General features: G+C 41.9%; 1 protein-coding gene across 2 annotated transcripts in view; it reads right to left on the reverse strand.

Moving 5' to 3' along the window:
* Positions 1 to 18,358, reverse strand: part of IL1RAPL2 (interleukin 1 receptor accessory protein like 2) — a 376,004-nt gene that overhangs the window by 14,750 nt on the left and 342,896 nt on the right. For both annotated transcript variants that reach the window (XM_062584647.1, XM_062584648.1), the window contains 2 exons: positions 9,671 to 9,800; positions 3,237 to 3,382 (listed from right to left, as the gene is read on the reverse strand). In XM_062584647.1, the coding sequence (XP_062440631.1) occupies positions 3,237 to 3,382; positions 9,671 to 9,800 (276 nt within the window). The remainder of the gene's footprint in view (positions 1 to 3,236; positions 3,383 to 9,670; positions 9,801 to 18,358) is intronic.

Raw genomic sequence — 18,358 nt, forward strand, 5'->3', positions numbered from 1 at the left:
TAGCTATAATTTGGTTTTGTTTTTTACTCTCTTTTATCCTAGCCTAGTATAGGTGGACTCCTGAGTCATGCTAGTTTGGGTGCACGCAGTGGGCTGCAATCACACATTTGAAGAAAGGGCAGATGTAATGTGCAGAAAAGCACCTCTTGCCAAATGTGGAAAAGCTAACCCTTAGCAGGCAGTGCTTGGGAAGAAGAGGGACAGGGATATCTGTGCTTTCTCTTTACCTTCCCTAGGTCCCCCAACTCCTGCAAAATCACAATATATCACAACAAGAATCCATGATCCCTTCTTTGACGTGCACAAAAGGTTACTGGTCAAGAAAAGGATACTGGTTCTACCAGTCCCATTCTAAATCCTATTACAGATCAGTAAATATACTAGTATTTCCTGGATTACAGTAAAATTTCCTCTACAATCAAATACAAGCAGGAGAAAGCTAGGATAAGAAGTTTTTATATTAAGTTGCAGAAAGGAAAACTTTGGTCAAGAATTCCTAAGAACTTAATGAAAACTCTAAAAAATAAGACAATGGGACAAGCAAAGAACAGTGGAAATACTAGGAATAAACAGCATGTAAAGTGATTGAATATATATTCAATAGATATTCTATCTATCAATATTTTATCTCAGTAACTACTGAGAATGCCTAAGAGGCCTTCTACAGCCACAGTGCAGAAAGAAATGAAATAGTAGCTAAGAAGTGATCCTTCACATTTCCAAATTCTGTACCCAGCAGTGCTTCTTCCATAATTTCAGCAGAGCTCGGAAAGGTCTGCGTTTCCTTGTTATAAATAAGCCTGGCTTGTTATTCTAATGTATGCAACACAGCAGAACATTTAGCAGTGTCAACAAAGATATATTTACTATCAGTCATATATTTACTGTGTTCAACGGATGGAAAGGTAGCACGCTTTCTGCTCTAAAGAGGTTAATCCTTCATCATGATGACCAGATTCCTTACTTAAAGCTGTGATGTCCTGGTAATTTATATGTTAAATATTCATTCATGTGTGTTCCACGTTACAACTGTGTGCCCTTGTTACTCAGAATGGTTTACTCCTTTTGTGTTGTGTTTTATCCCCACTACCTAGCACAAAGTCTAATTTATGCTATGTCTCCTTTCTAGAAGGACATAAAGCTTTTCCACGCATAGGAAACTGTACAAGTAGGACTTGATCCAATAGATTTTGGCAGGACTGAATAGTTACATTCACACATATGACCTTACACATGTAAGAATAGGAACAAAGAGGGACACTGACCCAAGGATCTCCTCCCCTTAGCAGCCCTTCTTTGTCTCAATAACCCTTACCCCTCACCTCTGCTTTTATACGGGTTATCTGAGGGCACAAATTATAGCTATGGAAGCAGTCTTTAGCATCCAGCATGCTTTTAGCTGAACCTCCTGAGTAGGGGGAATGTCATGTCTACTCTGGGTAAGAGGTAGATCTGCAGCATGCTCAGGTACTAACAGAAAGGAAGACTGTACATGGCGGGAAGAAGCACTGGGAGAGAAGAGCTGCTGAGTCCCTATCATGGTCCCAGGGGGGCTTCTGCAGTCTCTTAGCAAGCACATGTCACCACAGCCTCTCTTCGGCTGTGGCTGACTTGGCCAGGGGCTGGCTAGCTAGGACAGGGCTGCGCGTTGCATCAACGCATCTCCCACTGCCGAGGGAGGAGCTGTAGGCCTTGATGCTGCAGCAGCCAAACAGAAAGCTAAGCTCTTCCAGGTACGCAGTCTTAACCTTCAACAGGTAGCACTCTGGCTAGGAGATCTTTACTTGGCTCACTCTTTTCCCCCATTTTACACTTGCTAACTCTAAGCTAGTAGAATATTTTTAAAGTATTTGTTTTTATGACATCTCTGCTGGATAAAAATGAATATAAATGAAATGAATAGAAACCTGGCCCAATCTTTCCCTACTGCATCCTACACCCTGCACTGACTCTCTGATCTTGCCTGGAGACCTGAACGGAGTGGTTGCATGTGCAAAGCTGTAGCAGCAGCGCCAGGGCTCCTGAGCTGCTTCAGCAATTTGCCTCTAAAGCCAGGACACTGGCAACTGCTGATTCCCTTCCCTATCACAGCCTATTGAAACCGTCCCCAGATGGTGAACCTTCTGCGGGATTTCACTGGGAACGTGGTGGTTGGAGAGGGCTAGCTACTTTAGCCAACACCAATAGCTCAGCGGTCTGCAAGCACACAGAGGATAGGAACACCGCTGGGATCACAGCCTGTGCGTGTGCCCAGTGAAAACATTCCTTTTTCTCTTTCAGTAAACTAATTTACAGCCAAGAATAACAGCAGAGACCTGAACAAATTATTAACTCTTCAGTCAATCTCCTGTGCTGATGGCTCTGTGGTTTCCCATTACTGTTGTATTCCGAGTGTGCAATCTTTCCTTGCTTTCCAAAGAGCTACTGTTTTACAGCTTTTGTACCTGTTAATACTCTGCATTTTTAAGATATCACAATCAAATTTAAATGTCACCCTATTTACAAATAGAAGAGGCTGCTGAATTAACCTGAGAACAGTAAAGAAATACTGTTACTCTCCTTAGCATAATGACTTCTATGAACAGCAGAGCATAGCAACACCTTTTAATTTGGAACATCCAAAACCAAATGGTTTGCTTTTTGCTACAGATAATTTGTCACTACTGGCACTCCCACTTTTAGGTAGAGTATCAAGGTAACACAATGATGAGGTAATTCTCTACTGATTTGTAGCTCCCACTGCAATGTTTTCACTCCTGCTGCAGTTAAAAATCAAAATGTATGGCAAGTGTTTCAAGTTTTCCATTTAAACAGGAAAGCTAGGAAGTGGAGAACCATGAGAATATCTAACCATATATTTTAAGAAATACATATTGTAAGATATGCACATTTTAACTCTCCCTGTCACACCACTACCTGTGGGGTACAGTCCATCAACTCTAGGTCAGATTTGTAGGGTGTTTTAGACTGAAATACTCCCACTGACTTTATAGCTGACCTGATTCGAGGCAAGCATATCACCTGCAAAGCTTATTCACCAGTGACTAAAGAACAGTTCATTAGATTTCTTTACAAACAGTAAACTGAAGCCATAGCCCAAGCGCAGGTCAGCTCCACTCAGCGCGCACAGCTGCAGCCCGGGCCCGAGAGGCCAGCAGGACCCTCGCTCCCGGCGCGGGGGCCGGCGGGGACGGGTGGGTTCTCGGGGGGCGAGGGCACAGGTAACTGATGATTACCCTTCTTGCGCAGCAGAACGCTGGCATGCTTCCGTCCGTTCCTGTTCTCCACGTGGCACGTATAGTTAGCCAGATCTGCCTCTTCCACAGCATCAAAGATCAGCGTCAGTTCAACTTCCTTCTCTCCAAGATGTTCTCTGAGGAGCCTGGAAGGAAGGATACAGCCTTCTCTTAATGCAATTAAAAAGAGGCAGAAGATACCTTAAAAAACCATGACTTATCAGTGTAAGATATGAAGTGTCCCAGGCCTCTTGCACTCCTGGAGAAGGACTTAGAGGAAATTAAAGGTACCTGGAAGAAATTTAATATAGGCATCTTCTTTGCTGTCCAAAAGCCTCTTTTCTTTTCATGTCTGTAGCAAGGAGCTGAACCACATGTAGGAAGAGGGGCAATGAGCTCAACAGTTGCACATAGCATATTTACCTCAGCTCCCCCAGAATTAATATGCTAAAACCAATGCTTTTTAAAGCAGCAATAAGCACTCACTTTCCAGAGAAGCACATTATTAAGTCATAGCAGAGCAAATTATAAGGCAATATTTTAAAGGCTGTATCTTGCTCTACATTTTAATGTAGTCTACCGTACCGGCCACAGGAGCTAGGCTACTCTGTGGAATTCTCCCTTTTCTTTTTTTCTGCTAGATTATGACTTTAAAAGGGGACAGTGTCAAGAACAAGAGCTCTTTGCTCTTTTGAGAGCACTGAAGGGAAATGCAAAATCCCCACTAAAGGAATAGAAAGCTCTAGCTGAATTTCAGGCCAGAGGTACAGTCTTTTCTGTGATTATTCTAATGCGAACATTAAAACAAACGCGAAGTAAAAGCAAGTGTTTTTTGATGACGATTTAAGACTAAAAATAAACTATCCTGTTTCCTCAAAAGGCTTCTTATCAGCTGCTCAAAAAAGTTACTGGTTCTTTCAACAAGGAAATGTAATGTCAAGTATAATCTGCGAGATCCATTGATCCTTAGTGTACAGCTGCATAACGTGTAAGGAGATAAACATAAACTGCACGATGCACGCTCAGGCCAGAGACCGTGAACGCACTAGCGCATGTAGTACTGCTGCGAGTCTAGCAGGGTTTCACCAAGAAAAGATAGTGTCGTGCACTAAGAGCCAAAGGTATGATAAACAACAGCAAAGTTCACCAAAAGAAGAAGTGTTTTCTCTGTGGACTGGTGCATTAATGGTAATCAGACACAAGGGAAAACGGGCCATTAATCAGAGTGCTGTTTGCGCTGCTTGGACACTGCTTCTCCTGTTAACCACCACCACCCCCAAACTTCTTTATTACAAACCAAAGTTTTCTGGGTGTTCAAAAACCACATGTTTTCCTATGGAAAGTAAATCATTTCACACAGCAAGTGTGAATCTCTGCATCTGAATACAAATCAGAATGGAAGTGTGTGCACATTGCACTTGAGACTCAAAGATCTAAGCCTGACTTATAAACCACATATTTATGGTAAGACTTCATACAGCATACAGCTTTTAAAGGCTTACGTGATCTGACAAAAACTCAGAAGACAAATAGAATATCCACAACAATTTATCCTCTTCCATTTTAGCTGAAAAGCTTGTAAAAGTATTTGTTTAATAACAGGTATATATCTTACTTTGGAAAAGGCTGAATTGCATCTTTTTTTTGCAAATTCATCCTCATTTGTTGTACACTACTGTATTTTCTCATTCTAGCCCTGACTCTAAGTGCTGAAAATAACGCAAAAAATGCTGAATTTGTATCACTTCTGGCCAGAATAGAAAGCATCCAAGAGACCCTGATCTGTTCACAGACTCAAATCTTTTGCTTGTGTTTCATCAGTCTAAATACCTGTGAGTCTGATAAATCAATTCTCATTTACCTATTAATTTTCTACATATACAATGAAATATTTTGTACATTGGAAAGTCTTCCTTCTCTGTTGGTAAACAACATGCTCCACAAATTTTAGCCTACAAATCATGCTACAGAGAACAAATAAAACCATTAGCAAAGAAAATATCTGAGACATTAATCTGGAGCACTTTGTGAATGTTCAAATTGTCTTGTGTTTATTACAATCAGCATATTTTACTCATGGTAACAATTATGAAGATAGATTATAATCTAAGATAAAATAAACTTTGATTGTGAATCTATTTAAAATAAATTAATCAATTCTTAACCTAAATTTAAATAATATCTGATCATCTACAGAAGAAGCTTTTATAAAAGGAATATGAACTTAGATTTTTTTTCACTTATTTTCATATTAATTGCAATCTCTATGGAGACAACTTCTTAGAATGGGCTTTATCATGCAAATGCTAACAGATGCTTAAACAGCATGTTGGTAACAAAATGCAGGAAGCTCTTAATGGGGTTAAACCTTTTATTCCTGCCTTTTTTTTTCCTTTTTACCAATACTATACAGCTTATGATCAATTAATGTCATCAATAAACACAATCACCTAAAATTTTATAATGTGTGTACAACTTTTAATTGATTGTGTTTTGCAGCTGGTCCAGAAAACACTGAGCACAGTATTTTAGGGGAAGAAAAGAAAAACAATGTCAACAAGTTAGACTTTAAAGCTGCAACAGTGTTCACTCCACACCTGTAGAGGAAGTTCTGTCCCTGTCAGGGTGTTGGGAACTTTGCCAGCAATGTTACCAACATATGCCATTTCCCACAAGTTGAGAAAATAATGGCTTTTTTTTCTAGTTTAATGTACAAACTGTAAGAATAATTAGCTCATTTAATGCATACATAAATCAGTGGTGCTTGTCAACTCCCAATAAACAGTACAAAAGGATAAGATGTAGCTGAAATGAAAAAGAAAAAAAAAAACTCTTCCTTTTGGTCAAGCTGCAGCATTTTATTTGATCTAAAACAAGATATTTTATTTTGTCTAGCGGTTATTTATCACTAAGAAAAAATGAATTAAAAAACAAAGTGTCATTTCAGACTGTTTTCTTTGAAAAACATCGAAAGAGTGTTTCAGACTGTTCAAAGTTATCTGTCATAGACTGTTTATGCATTAGGTTGAACCTGAAGTTACAAATGCTCTTCCTTTGAAATTATGTTTTCCTGAAATTCTCACATTTGATAGGATCACAGATCTAACGGCTATAAGAATGCTTCACCTGAGTCTCTTTGCAGGATCAAGGCATTAATCCAAACCTTTCCTAACCTGCATGTGAGCTGGGACTTTCCAAAAAGGCAAACTTCTATTCCTTAGACACTTGAGGACCTAGATTGTTAACAGGGATGTGAACTTTAGTCCTTCCTTCAGAAAATTGTTAACAACAGTCTGCAGATAAAAGAGCTTATTTGCATGCGTGTAAGTACTCTCCAAAGAAAAGTAGTTCAACTAACAACATGGCACGGTGGTCTTCCCTCTCAATCACTTCCCTGCATCCTGCTTCTCATTCTCTGCCTGTAAGTCGTCTACTTAAATAGCACAAGTTTTTCAGGAGAGGGATGTCATTTCCCCACTTCTCTGCAAGTACCTAAGATGGTACTTAGGTAAGTAAGCGGTGATGGCAATTTTGCCTTCCTCCCTCAGCATCCTCTCCTAACACAATACAGCAGCACATCTTGTCTGAGCATTTTGCACCTACCAATTAACTTCCATGGATGAGCAGGCAGAGCGCTGAATTAATCAGCGAGAGGAGATAAGGCTGCAGTTTAAAATGTCTCCATTCACCACTTCTCACGCTTTTAGAATGAGTTAAGCTATTCCACTTAAAAACAGAGAAGGGAGGGAAAAAAAAAGACAAACATGCTCTTCAAGCTGAGCATTATGAGCTACCTGCAAAGTGTTCTGCAGTGTCGCCCGAAAACAGAAGAGAAGCGACTCATAGGCAGCCGAGAGAGTAAGATTTATCCCTGAAAATACTTCTTTGCTGTGGCAGAGATATGGGGTTGAAATTTGCTCTGGGCTTCTCTGATAATCAGGTGCAACTGACAGCTCTGCAAGCAGGCTTACAGACTAATTCCTTGTTTAATAGTCTCATTCAATTTACATGACATTTTTATTATTGCTGTGGAAAACCAACCTGTCAAGCAAAGTCTCCTTCTCCTTTTCTCCCTATGAATTTCTAATGTGGGGAGCTTAATTCAAGGGCAGACAATGAGGCTGGTAAGAGAGGGGTCCATCACCTGTGCCCTGCAATGCTGGTTAGTTGCTTTTTTATTATGAGGCTCTCAAAAAACACCTAATAAATAATCGTAAACCCAGGGCTACACACCTTATTTATGGGGAAGAGTATTTACCAAAACAAACAGCTCCACGGCTCTGATTTGAACAGTAACGCTCAAGTCACATGCATCCTTATTTCAGTGCTTTCATAAAAGTGCACAGACTAATTGACTTGTAAATAAGCATACCAGAGATAGTGATGGATGGTTTAGATCCCTACAACGCATTTATGTGTAAACCTGCTCCCTCACCAAGTACAGAAAATACAGCGACACAGTGGATGGATACAGTCCAGGGCAAGGACAGCACCAGAAATTCAGAGTTCTGCCTCCAAATTCATGGACCAACTTAAGACAGGGGATGTAGAGGTAAAATACTAAACATTTATCAAAGGAACAACACATGGAGTGTTTTCATCCAGTTGTAACAATCTCCAACTATGTAAAGTTTCTCAGCATTAATAGAAGTGGGTTGATAATACCATATAAAAGCAAAGTGATAGGAAAAGCATCTATTTGGCAAGTTCACTACGGGTCATCAAATTTGCAACATCCATGATATTTTTTGAAATACACTAATAATTAGGTCTAGGCAGAAGATGTGGCCTGGCTCAGGTGCCGACAGAACAGTTAGCGCTGCTTAGCCTTGCTAAGTCAGAACCCCCATAATGGGATGCATAAGCGAGAACTGTCACTGTAAAAAAGTCATTTGCAAAAAAGTTTCTACCGCAGTTGCCATAGCTACTTCTAAATCAAAAAAGGAATGGCCTGTGGTAATGCTGGTAATGATGCAGCAGGCTTTGGTAAATGCTATGCTTTTAATGCCGGCTGCAATGCAGAAGACTGGGTACATGATAAGTAGCTTTACTCAGGACAAGACTCACTGGATTGCGAAGGGTCTATAAATTGAGTCAGAACATTTTATCAGAGAGAGAAAAGAGAGCTGTAACGCAATTAGTTTGAATCAAGAATATGCAATGAGATGAGGCAAAGACATACGGGAGCAAGCTTTTCAAACTCAATTTTTACCCACAGAAATGCACATAGAAGACCAGTTTGGACCTGTGCTAGTGCTGGAGGGCTCTTTAAATGCAAACCTCAAATTATCCTCCTGATGTGAAGGAAGAACGTGATGAAAATCACTCTGTCCATATAGCGAGTTATATGCTTATTACTTGCAATGGCAGAAGTTGCCAAAAATTGTCTTTTACGGTCAGGAGCCCAGAAAGGAATTGTACACGTAAAGTCTTCTGACAATAGATGACAAATTTTGTCTGTATGCAATTAAGAAGCAAAGTTAGGTCAGTTATTTTAGTTTATTTTAATAACTAGTCGTTATCACTAGTGGTTATTATGGACTGAACTTCAAATTATTGATCACACAATAAAGTAAAGGAATCTTCCTCTCTGCCTGCTCTCCAAGTAAGAAAAAATTCTGAAACTGGACCAAAAGCGAACAGTAGAACATGTAAAGGCTTTGGCTTTCTTTATGATCTATATTCATCACCTGTGTATGGGAGCTGGGACCACCTTGTCCATTGTGTAGTCCTAGCTTAGTCCTTGCCCAAAGAGCTATTGATCAAGTAATTATTTATCAGGAGAGATAAGAAGATACTGTCAGGTACAAACTCCATGAACATGCATGGGGACACAAGTGATCTTGTTCCGTACAGCTGGTATAGCATATGAAAATCAGCATCTGGAAGAAGTCAAGCACAAGCTGGGTATCAGACACCCTCACACAGTGACTTCCCTCTCTCCCTTAAATGCATGTGTTGAAGAACAAATCCTACCGTCTTTAGAAAGTCTTGGTTAAGGAGAGAGCAGAGCAGAGAGTATTATCATGGGCAGCCAAAACATTTAGTAGAGAAAAAGTATGGACATTTTGACAGGGGAACATTCATCTTTAAGATTAACAGTGACGCTGAAATTAATGTCATCTTGCCAAAGACTGCCACGAGGGGCCACGGCAGGGGACAGCAGCATTTCCACTCGAGGCTTAGATCACCCCCTAGAACAGTCAGGGACGCGGCAGCTGCCAGCTTGGGGGTTTGGTGATGAATTTTCAGGTGCACGGGGAGCAACTACATCTCCAGAGTTTATCCCTTAGAAAGGAAACTGAGGAGCTCACACTGCCCTGCTTCTAAGTCGTTCATCATTTGTTAGACAGCTCAAACTAAAAACTTGTTTAAAAATAAAACTGGCTTTTGGGACATACCACATACTTAACAGTAAATACTCCAAAAAGTACCTGACTTCGCCTTCTCTAATGTGACCTTCTAATTCTTCAATGAATTTTTCCCCTTTCATCCAGTAGATCATGGGGCCCGATTCTCCACTGAATCCAAAGAAGGCTTTGCAGGCCACGGTCAGCGGGTTGCCTGAGGACGACAATCAGAGCAAGGGTTAGACCCGTCGGCATGCCTGCTAACGAGAGAATGATGGCATCAAATCTCAATGCTTTCAATAAAATTCCCCCATTTAAAAATGAAAATAAGGGAGGATAACTATAAACCACAGGGAAAAGGATGATGTGGATTTGAATCCACCGGAAACAGTTGTGGAACGAAACTCTGAGGTTACTCATCATTTCACTATTCCTGGCGAGACACCACGTGAACAATGAGAGGGTATGGAAATGGTGGCAATGAAAGCTGATGTCAGACTGGTTATTAAAAAAAAGCGGCTGCTTCGTCAGACTCTCGAGAGCTCCGCCAGCACTGGAGAGTGCCCTCGAGAGGCAGGTATTTCACTAACTTACTTACAGCTGCCTATCCACCTGTAAAAAAGATATAGTATTAATTTCTTCCTCAGTTAGAAATCAAATGTTAACAAAAGCCTTAGTAAGCTGTTCAGAGAGCTTTTAAAGATCTCCAAGTAATGAGAGACGCCAGTGAGCACCCAGCAACACTTGTGTTACTTTCAACAGCCTTCTGGCAAAGCACAAACTTCAAAGGGCAAAGAACGCTCCCTTTCAGCTCTTCAAAAATATTCCAAAAGAAAGAAAATAAAACTTGGAAACTAGATCAGATTTCTCTCCAAGAATTCAGTGTTTAGATGGTTTTCTGTTTGGCTAGAGCTTTAGCTGTACTAGCTAGTCAAACACTCCGCAACGCCTAGGCTGCCAGGACAGATGGTTGTCTGCCTGCAGAAGAAAGAAAAAAAACCCAAATGAAGCCAGAAATTTAGGAGAACCATGCACATTCCCTGAGTACACAAATACAGCTGTTGCATCCATTTCTCTTTGCCCACTTTACCAGGCACACGTGGCCCAGGTCACAAAGCGACTGTGAAGTTACCAGCTTATACGGGAGGACAGGCCTCATCTAATGGCAATAAAACCTCCTATGAATCTTCCAGGACTTGGATCAAATGCAGAGAGTCCAAATGATGGACTCCACTATATTTGGAAGAAATGTTTTATTACGCTAGTCATTCACAGCGCTGGTAGGAGACTCTTCGGAAGCTGAAATAGAGCAGGCCTTCACTCCTCGCAAAGGCAGCTAACAAACTTCCCGCACCTTCATCAGTTACCTCTTGCACGCTTGGCACTGACAACCGACTGTGTGCGCACTCGGCGCATATCAGAGCCGTGTGCAAAAATGTCTTTGCCTAAACACCCGTAAAGCTGCGCTCATGCTTGTCTGTCCATAACTTCAGTGCCCAATTTAAGGTATGCCAAAAGAGCCTGATTACTCAGGAAGTGTAGCATTCCCAGGCACCAAACATCAGCTGCCTTTAAACTGTTTCCAAGTCAAGAGCCAAAATTACAAGCCTTTCTTAAACATCAGGGTACAGCAAGAAAAGAAAGTTTAAAGACTGTACTTGAGTTAAACTATGCTTCTCACGCACAAAAAAAAAAAAAAAAAAAAGGCAGAAAAGGAAAGGAAATCTGAATGTTTATCCTGAAAATGTTTTACAAAATCTTTCATTATCTCCATATTTCTTTATCTCCATATTCACTATGAACCCTGGTCCCACAGCTGGCCTCTGAATACATGCTGATGCTTATAGATTGTATAAGACCAGCTCAAATGCCCAACACACACAAGAGGGTGGATAATCACAGTTCTTCGCAAATCCCACAATCTGTCCACAGTCATAACGTTTCAGACTTTGTCAGTTGATGGAGAATCTAACAACATTTCTAGGCAAACATCTACTTGCACTACAGGACACTATCAGAGAAGTCCATTTTATTCTGCTGCCTATCTCGTGCTCACAGAGACAAAGTCAGCCCTGCGAGGTGCTGCGTGCCTTGCATGGGTAAAGGTGAGAATTTGACCCTCTAGCTATATCCATCTCTGTCTCATCCCATTTTTCTAACATGCTGAATGCCAGGTGCAAGGTCTTTTGTGCTGCTTGCCTCAGAGTCATGATATGTGTCTATTTAAATACCACTTAGTGATTCCTAGCATGTGGCTGCTCAGCCCATGTTTGATTTTAATGGAAAAAGACAATTATAGCAATATGAAAAAGAAAAAGGCTAGATATGGCCATCAGCAATGACAGTATATGCTCTTTACTTGGCAAATCATGCTGGACATTAAGTGTTACAGATGTAGTATTTTGCAGGGTGCATTTTTTTTTCAAACCAGCATATTTCTACTTAAAAAAAAAACTGAAGAAACAAAAATATTCCAAAGTGAGTCTAAGATTTCTATATATGTGGAGTAAATAGCCTGAGGTAGTATGATCAGTCTGAAGAAATAAAAACATTTCTATACAAATAGAAAAAGCTAAAAAAAAAATAGCTGTTGGTACACAGCTTCTGGAACAAACAAACTCAGCGTATGATTTGGGGAGGAGGCGTCACTACCCTTTATTGCAACAGCCTGCATGCCCTGGACTTGCCCGTGCAGACCTATTTCCCAGCTTTGCCATCAGGAAAAATCTGCAGAATAAACTAATTTAGCCAACAGTAACCTTTAGTTAGAGCTTCAGCCTGGAGCCCAGGACTGGCCACACCTGAACAAACCCATGGTTCATCTTATCTGCTAACACATCATTGATCACAGAAAGGTCTAAGCAATTGTATCACATGGAACAACGTATTTTTATTTCAGTGGCAGAACGATACATCAAGAATGGTTTGATGAGACCTCAAGATCCCATCCAAATGCAAACTCTCACACACCGCTCTTCCATTCCTCAAGCTCAGGTGAAAGATCTGTGCTACAGGTCTGGTGAGGACATCCCACTTTCCTGCACCTCCTTGAAGGAGCTTCAAGTTTTGCAACTCTCACAGTTCCTCTGTGGCCTAGCAGGAAAAAGTCAGAAACGGCAGTATTGGCTCTGTCCCAGAGAAACTCCTCACCTCCACAAACAGGCCTCCATAAGGAAAAAGATAGGAGATTTCCCTCTCCTCCATGTTAAGACAGCTGGCTGCCCCTGGTTTTCAGGGAATTCCAACCAATTCATATCCAGCAGAGAAACAAGGCATGTCCCATTGCATTCCACCCCAAGCAAGGAGATCCTAACGCTGTGGCCAAATTCCCCAGTTCCAGAATCTTCCTGGGAATGTGGGGAAGGAACCGGCACTCAGCAGGAACCTGCAGCAGATCCCAGTTGGGGGCTGGCTCTGAGCCATGTCACACTGTACTGAGTCCGCATCCCACGCAAAAGAAATTAGCGGGCAGTATGTAACTCTGACAAGTCATCTTGAGTGTGGCCCAGACCTTTGAACACTGTTGCTATTGCTCTGCATTCCACTATCAGCTGCTCCTATTAAGAAAAACTCCCCTTGCATCATTTAATTAAAATCATCAAAGTTCCAAGAACATATGGTATCCTGAAAGTTTCCCGTTTATAAATGGCTTCTATTTAAATGAGATAGACATTTCAGTTGCATTTTCAATTAACAAAATAATTTGCTGAAAACCAGAGAAAATGACTAGAGAGATTTGCAATGAATCAACAGCTAATGAAATGTTTGAAGAAACATGGAAAGACAGTAGAAAAGCCTCCTAGTAGACATCACTGGATGTGCTGCTTTGCTGGGGTCACCTTGTTACTGTAAAGCCTCAGGATCCACACAGAAGTCTCTACTTTAGCTTTTTTTCTTACTCTGTCAATCAGACAAGCTTGTTGCAAACTCCCAGCTGATAAGACACAACCGCTGGCGATGGAAATGACTTTTATGGCTAAATCTTATTGTATAATTTTCATCTGACCTTTTTCACAATAAATGCGTGTGAACTCTACCATACACGTGAATGTTTTTTTCTGAAGAAGAAAATTCCACAGAAATGCAATTATTCAAGCAAAACAGCTGCCCGGTGGGGAGAGAAGTCTTGGCTAGGGGTGGAGAAAGGGGCTGCGAAAGAACGTAGCCAGGCACGATTCTGTATGTGCTCACTGCAGCTTTGACACATCGTGAAAGAGAATGACAAATACTGCAGCACAGGCTTTCTGCAAGGAGGCACACTCCAAGCATCAAGTAAACGAAGCTGAAAAAACCCCAAAGTTGTTCAATCCTTTAAAAACTTAAATGTCAAGGCTGAATGACTGACCAGCACAGAAAACAAAAGCTGCTCACAGATTTTAAGACCTGTCCTATATCAAAATAATTTTTCAGAGATTTATTTGAAAATATTGATTAATTTCTCCTTTTCTCTCCTTTTGTGCAACGAGGTGTATTTTGTGGCTTATTTTCTAGCATCCATTCAGGGGTACAACACACAATTCACATTCTCTCGCATCTATACTCTGCTGGTGCTCTCTTCTTCCAGCAAATCAGGCTTTCATCCCTGGAGCAAATTACCTCATCTGAAAGCCATCAAAGTCATTTGTGGATCCTTCTTTCATTTTTCTATAGCTTGAAACATAAGTTTTTTTCCAATTCTTTTGCAATCTTGTACCTCATACACCATCACTCACAACAAGCTTGACCAACGCTTTAGCATCTCCCTGCGTGGAAGGTGCAGGCTGTTAACCATCAAAGCCCAGAGCAATTATTAATTTCCTAAGAAACCAAAAGAAATAATTACAAGAATAAAAGATAATAGTAACAACATCATCGCGCCTCCATTCTCACAATCCCATCCCGACTGTCCAAACCGAATACCAACAGTAGGAAGGCTGTGCAATTATCCCCCAAGGCAGAGTGCCAAGGCTCCTGTCATGGTAACATGAATGTTTTGAATCACAACTGTTCCCCAGTTTGCTTCCTTTCACTGAACCCTAAAATGATAGCCACGCGATTCACACACATGTATTTCAAAAGACTCAATCAACTGCTATCAATAAAGTCTCTTCTGGCAAGATGTGCCATGTCTTTAAGGGAAAGAGCTCTTCTCTGGTGGCCAAGCAGCCTCCCCTTGAGACAACGCCACCAGGAGATTTAGAGCAAGGAAACATTAAGGGGCTTCACCACACTAAAAAAGGGAAACAGATTTAGAGGGACTACATTGCACTGACTATGCTCAGATCTTTTGAAGCTGTTTATTCAGGTCCCTAAAGATTAACACGTGGTGTTAAAGTTGTTTGTATCTAGTTTACACCAGACAGAGCTAAGCCTTTGCTCATGAGGAAAGTAAGTGTGTGTCCCTAGGCCTGTACCCAACATTCCCCCTTGAAAATTGCTCTAAAATAAAATAAGGTTAATTAAAAAGTAAATAATGAACAGTGGGGTGAAGCCCAGAAAAAGAGTGCTTTTCCTTTGGCAGAAATCGGACTTTGCACAATAAAAAGCTGCTGCGAGGCAGCTGCGCTGGAGGAAGTGGGCCTGGGACCACGGCGGCAGAACCGCCAGAGGAGCCAGCTCCAGCCTCCATAGCTGCACACCTATTCTACAGAAGTTCTGTTTGGCTGGGGAAACACTTTTTCTAATGAAGCTCACAGCTGCTCCCTTGCTCCAACAACGTAGTACATGCGCCCAGCTACTGTTCTTCAGCCTCTCTTCTCCATGACACACAAATCTTTATCCTTTACCAAGCCAGAAATTTCTCCCCTTCACCTGCTCAGATGCACAGAGACCACTTGAGGGCTGTCCTCTGGCATGCAAGTGGAGCACGCTTCTCCCAAGCTGGTGGAGTTTCAAGTACCATTTTCTGCAGTATAGTGGGAGTTACACTTTCTTAATTACCAGAGCTAAGTATATGGGGCCTGTGGTAGATGTCTTCAGCGTTGTGAAGACCAAAAGACTAGAAGCTTGATGTTCTGTGACCCGTCCTATTACAGACGCCCATTGCATGGTTGCTTACAAAGAGGCAGAGGGACAGATGGACTCACTGACCCAGACAGACCTTCCAAGCCAACGACAGAACTAACTCAAAGTGCGAAAGAGGAGCCAACAAAAGAATACCTGTGTGCAAAAAGGAAGATCTCCCTTTGTAACAAGCAACATCAAGTCATTTCTGCATACCCTGACACCTGCATTTTTATCTTCAGATCCACATGGGTATTAGCATTGACTGTAATGCCAATGCTTTTATCTATTTCGGGGCTGGATGCTGTACATGTGTAGCAGAGAAGATGAGTGCACTGCAAAAAAAATCATCCTGTCAGGCCAAGTCTCTCTGATCGATGCATATGCACCTTGTAGCTCCTATCTGATAATGGTGCCTGTGTCTTTTTCCCTGAAGACTGATAGAGAGAAGTGTTTGCCAAGGAGCAGCTTCCTGCTCTTGACACATGCAGATGTTACACAGACACTTCACAGGCTTTGTTTCTTCAGTTTGCTGAGACAGAGGACAAGGAAGGCAGGTTACTTATCACATCTCAGTAAGTGTATTCGACAGGCCGTCTGCAGGATCGAATCTGACTCTCCAGGCTGTGAGGTTTACAAGGCAAATCATTGTGTCACTGACAAGAACATTATTGCTCTAATGTGCTCTACAAGTGTTAGAAACTGGCCAAAGAGCAGCAAATTGATTTAAATTCTTCTGGCAAGGCAGGCTGGACTGTGTACAATTGTGTAGTAAAAAACACATTTCCTGTTTCTTCCGAAGGACATCCTGGATATCAACAAAACAAATGCCAGGGGCAACACAGACCTTGAACTCATGAAAAACAATCTCTGTGTGTGGTAGCTTCTACCTAGTTTGCAAAAAAAGGGAAATTTTCTCCAAGTCCCTTGCAAGGCAAGGGTATCCTTTTAGCCATTCTCTTATGCTCAGTAATGCCAGGCAGCCCCAGCAACACTCTGATGTGCTGCAGCTCTAGCTAAACCTTCCCAGGCTGTGGGTGCAGGCACCCTGCTGCTGCTGGACTGAGGGGGCTGATGCTAGCAAAACTTTGGGCTGAGCTGCTGCAAAGGATGCAAGGATGGCAGCGATAGCCAACGGTGCCCACTCGAGGCTACTCTTGCAATCTGAGGCCAAACCCTGCAGCTGAGCTGCTGATCCCTAGCCCCTTGCCCAAGTACCCTGTACCAAATGTTTCCTTAATTATGTAGGCTGTCACTATACTCATTAAGTTTATAAGGTTGCCTTTAAAGTTTCAGCTAATTGAAGGTCTAGGCAGACAATCACAGGTGCCTGCATCATTCATCCAGAACAAAGACTTTCACGCTGGTTTAAAAAGGGACTTTATAATCTTACTATTCCAGCATTAGGTAATTTCTCTTAATTCAACCCACCACATCCATGCCAGGGTCAAATCCCGAAAGATGCTGCAGCTGCCAATTCATTCCTACAGAATGAGTGTTACATGATACCTCTTGGGATACATCTCCTGCGGTTCAGTATCATCTGCTTGATTGAAAAATTGCTGCTCATCCATTCATCCTGGGCTAACGTGGTGAGCAATGAATACTGATGTTAAAAAGTTTGGTGTTAAAAAAGGGAAGCTGTAGACTCTGGAAACCAGGCACCAAGACTGCCCTACTACAGTATTCAAATCCTGCATTTGGATGCTCAGTTAGAACAGCACTTAAGCAGCTCATTTTGCACACATCAGAGCGAGTTTGTGCATCCTAAAATGGCATGTCTACAGGCTTATAACCCTGAAATGTAATTGTAGTCCCAATCATGAAAACGAATAATATAGTAAAATAAGGTACTTCACTAACCATACTATAAAGATGTGAGCGCTGATGCTGTACTGCCTCCTTTCCATTTCTCATTTTAAGTCATTTCTACTTACATTCCCTGTTTCTGCTGTGTCTATTCTACACTCTGGCTTTCCTTTCTTGTTGACTCGCCCTTGTCTCCGTATGTTGAGCTCCCACCGCAACCACTATACTCTGCTTTCTGCAGTATTCCCTTGACCCTCATGCTTTTCCTACAGATTTAATGCCTCCTTCATTTTGGCTTCCAGTCTGGGTTGTAGTCTTTTGTCCCCCTTGTCCCTGCACCTGAACCTTCTCCTGGATGTGCCCAGAGAGGCCTTCCTGTGTTCCCTTCCTCTTTCTCTATTCTACCCTTCGTCCATGGAGCAAATGACTAGAGCAGACACCAGCCACTTTCATGTTCCAAGACCAGCAGCAAAGGATATGGTCTCTAATAAGCACCAATATGGTCACCTGTTTATTAGGTCTGTTTCACCTCAGCCACTTCCCAGATCTTCTAGTCCTCTTCCTTCCTCTCATTGCTGCCCAAATCCCAACTCTGTCCCCCCTCACAGGTCCATCTTCCTTTGTTTTCCACAGCAATTAGTAACACCCCTTACTGCTGAAGTTTCAGTTGTCCTTGCTGGCAGCACCAGCCACCAACTTATCCCCATGCAAAACCACCACAATTAAATCAGGTCAGCCCTGAGTTTCAGTAAATAGTTCCAAGGTCTGAATAAAATTCTCATTTTTTTGGTTCATCAGTCTGCACTGCCCAGTGTGGAGCCAGCTGCTCCAGCTGGCTCAGGTCACGAGGGGATGCTGCTGCAGCTCATCCACAACCCAGACAGGAGGACTCGCTGAAGTCAGGAGGCATTCGGGAATGGGAACTGAGATATGCTTGGGTTTTGCTCATGTCACCTAGCACACCTGATCATCTGTATTTCC

The sequence above is a fragment of the Rhea pennata genome, chromosome 11 (genome assembly GCF_028389875.1).
Source record: "Rhea pennata isolate bPtePen1 chromosome 11, bPtePen1.pri, whole genome shotgun sequence".
Lineage (NCBI taxonomy): Eukaryota > Metazoa > Chordata > Aves > Rheiformes > Rheidae > Rhea > Rhea pennata.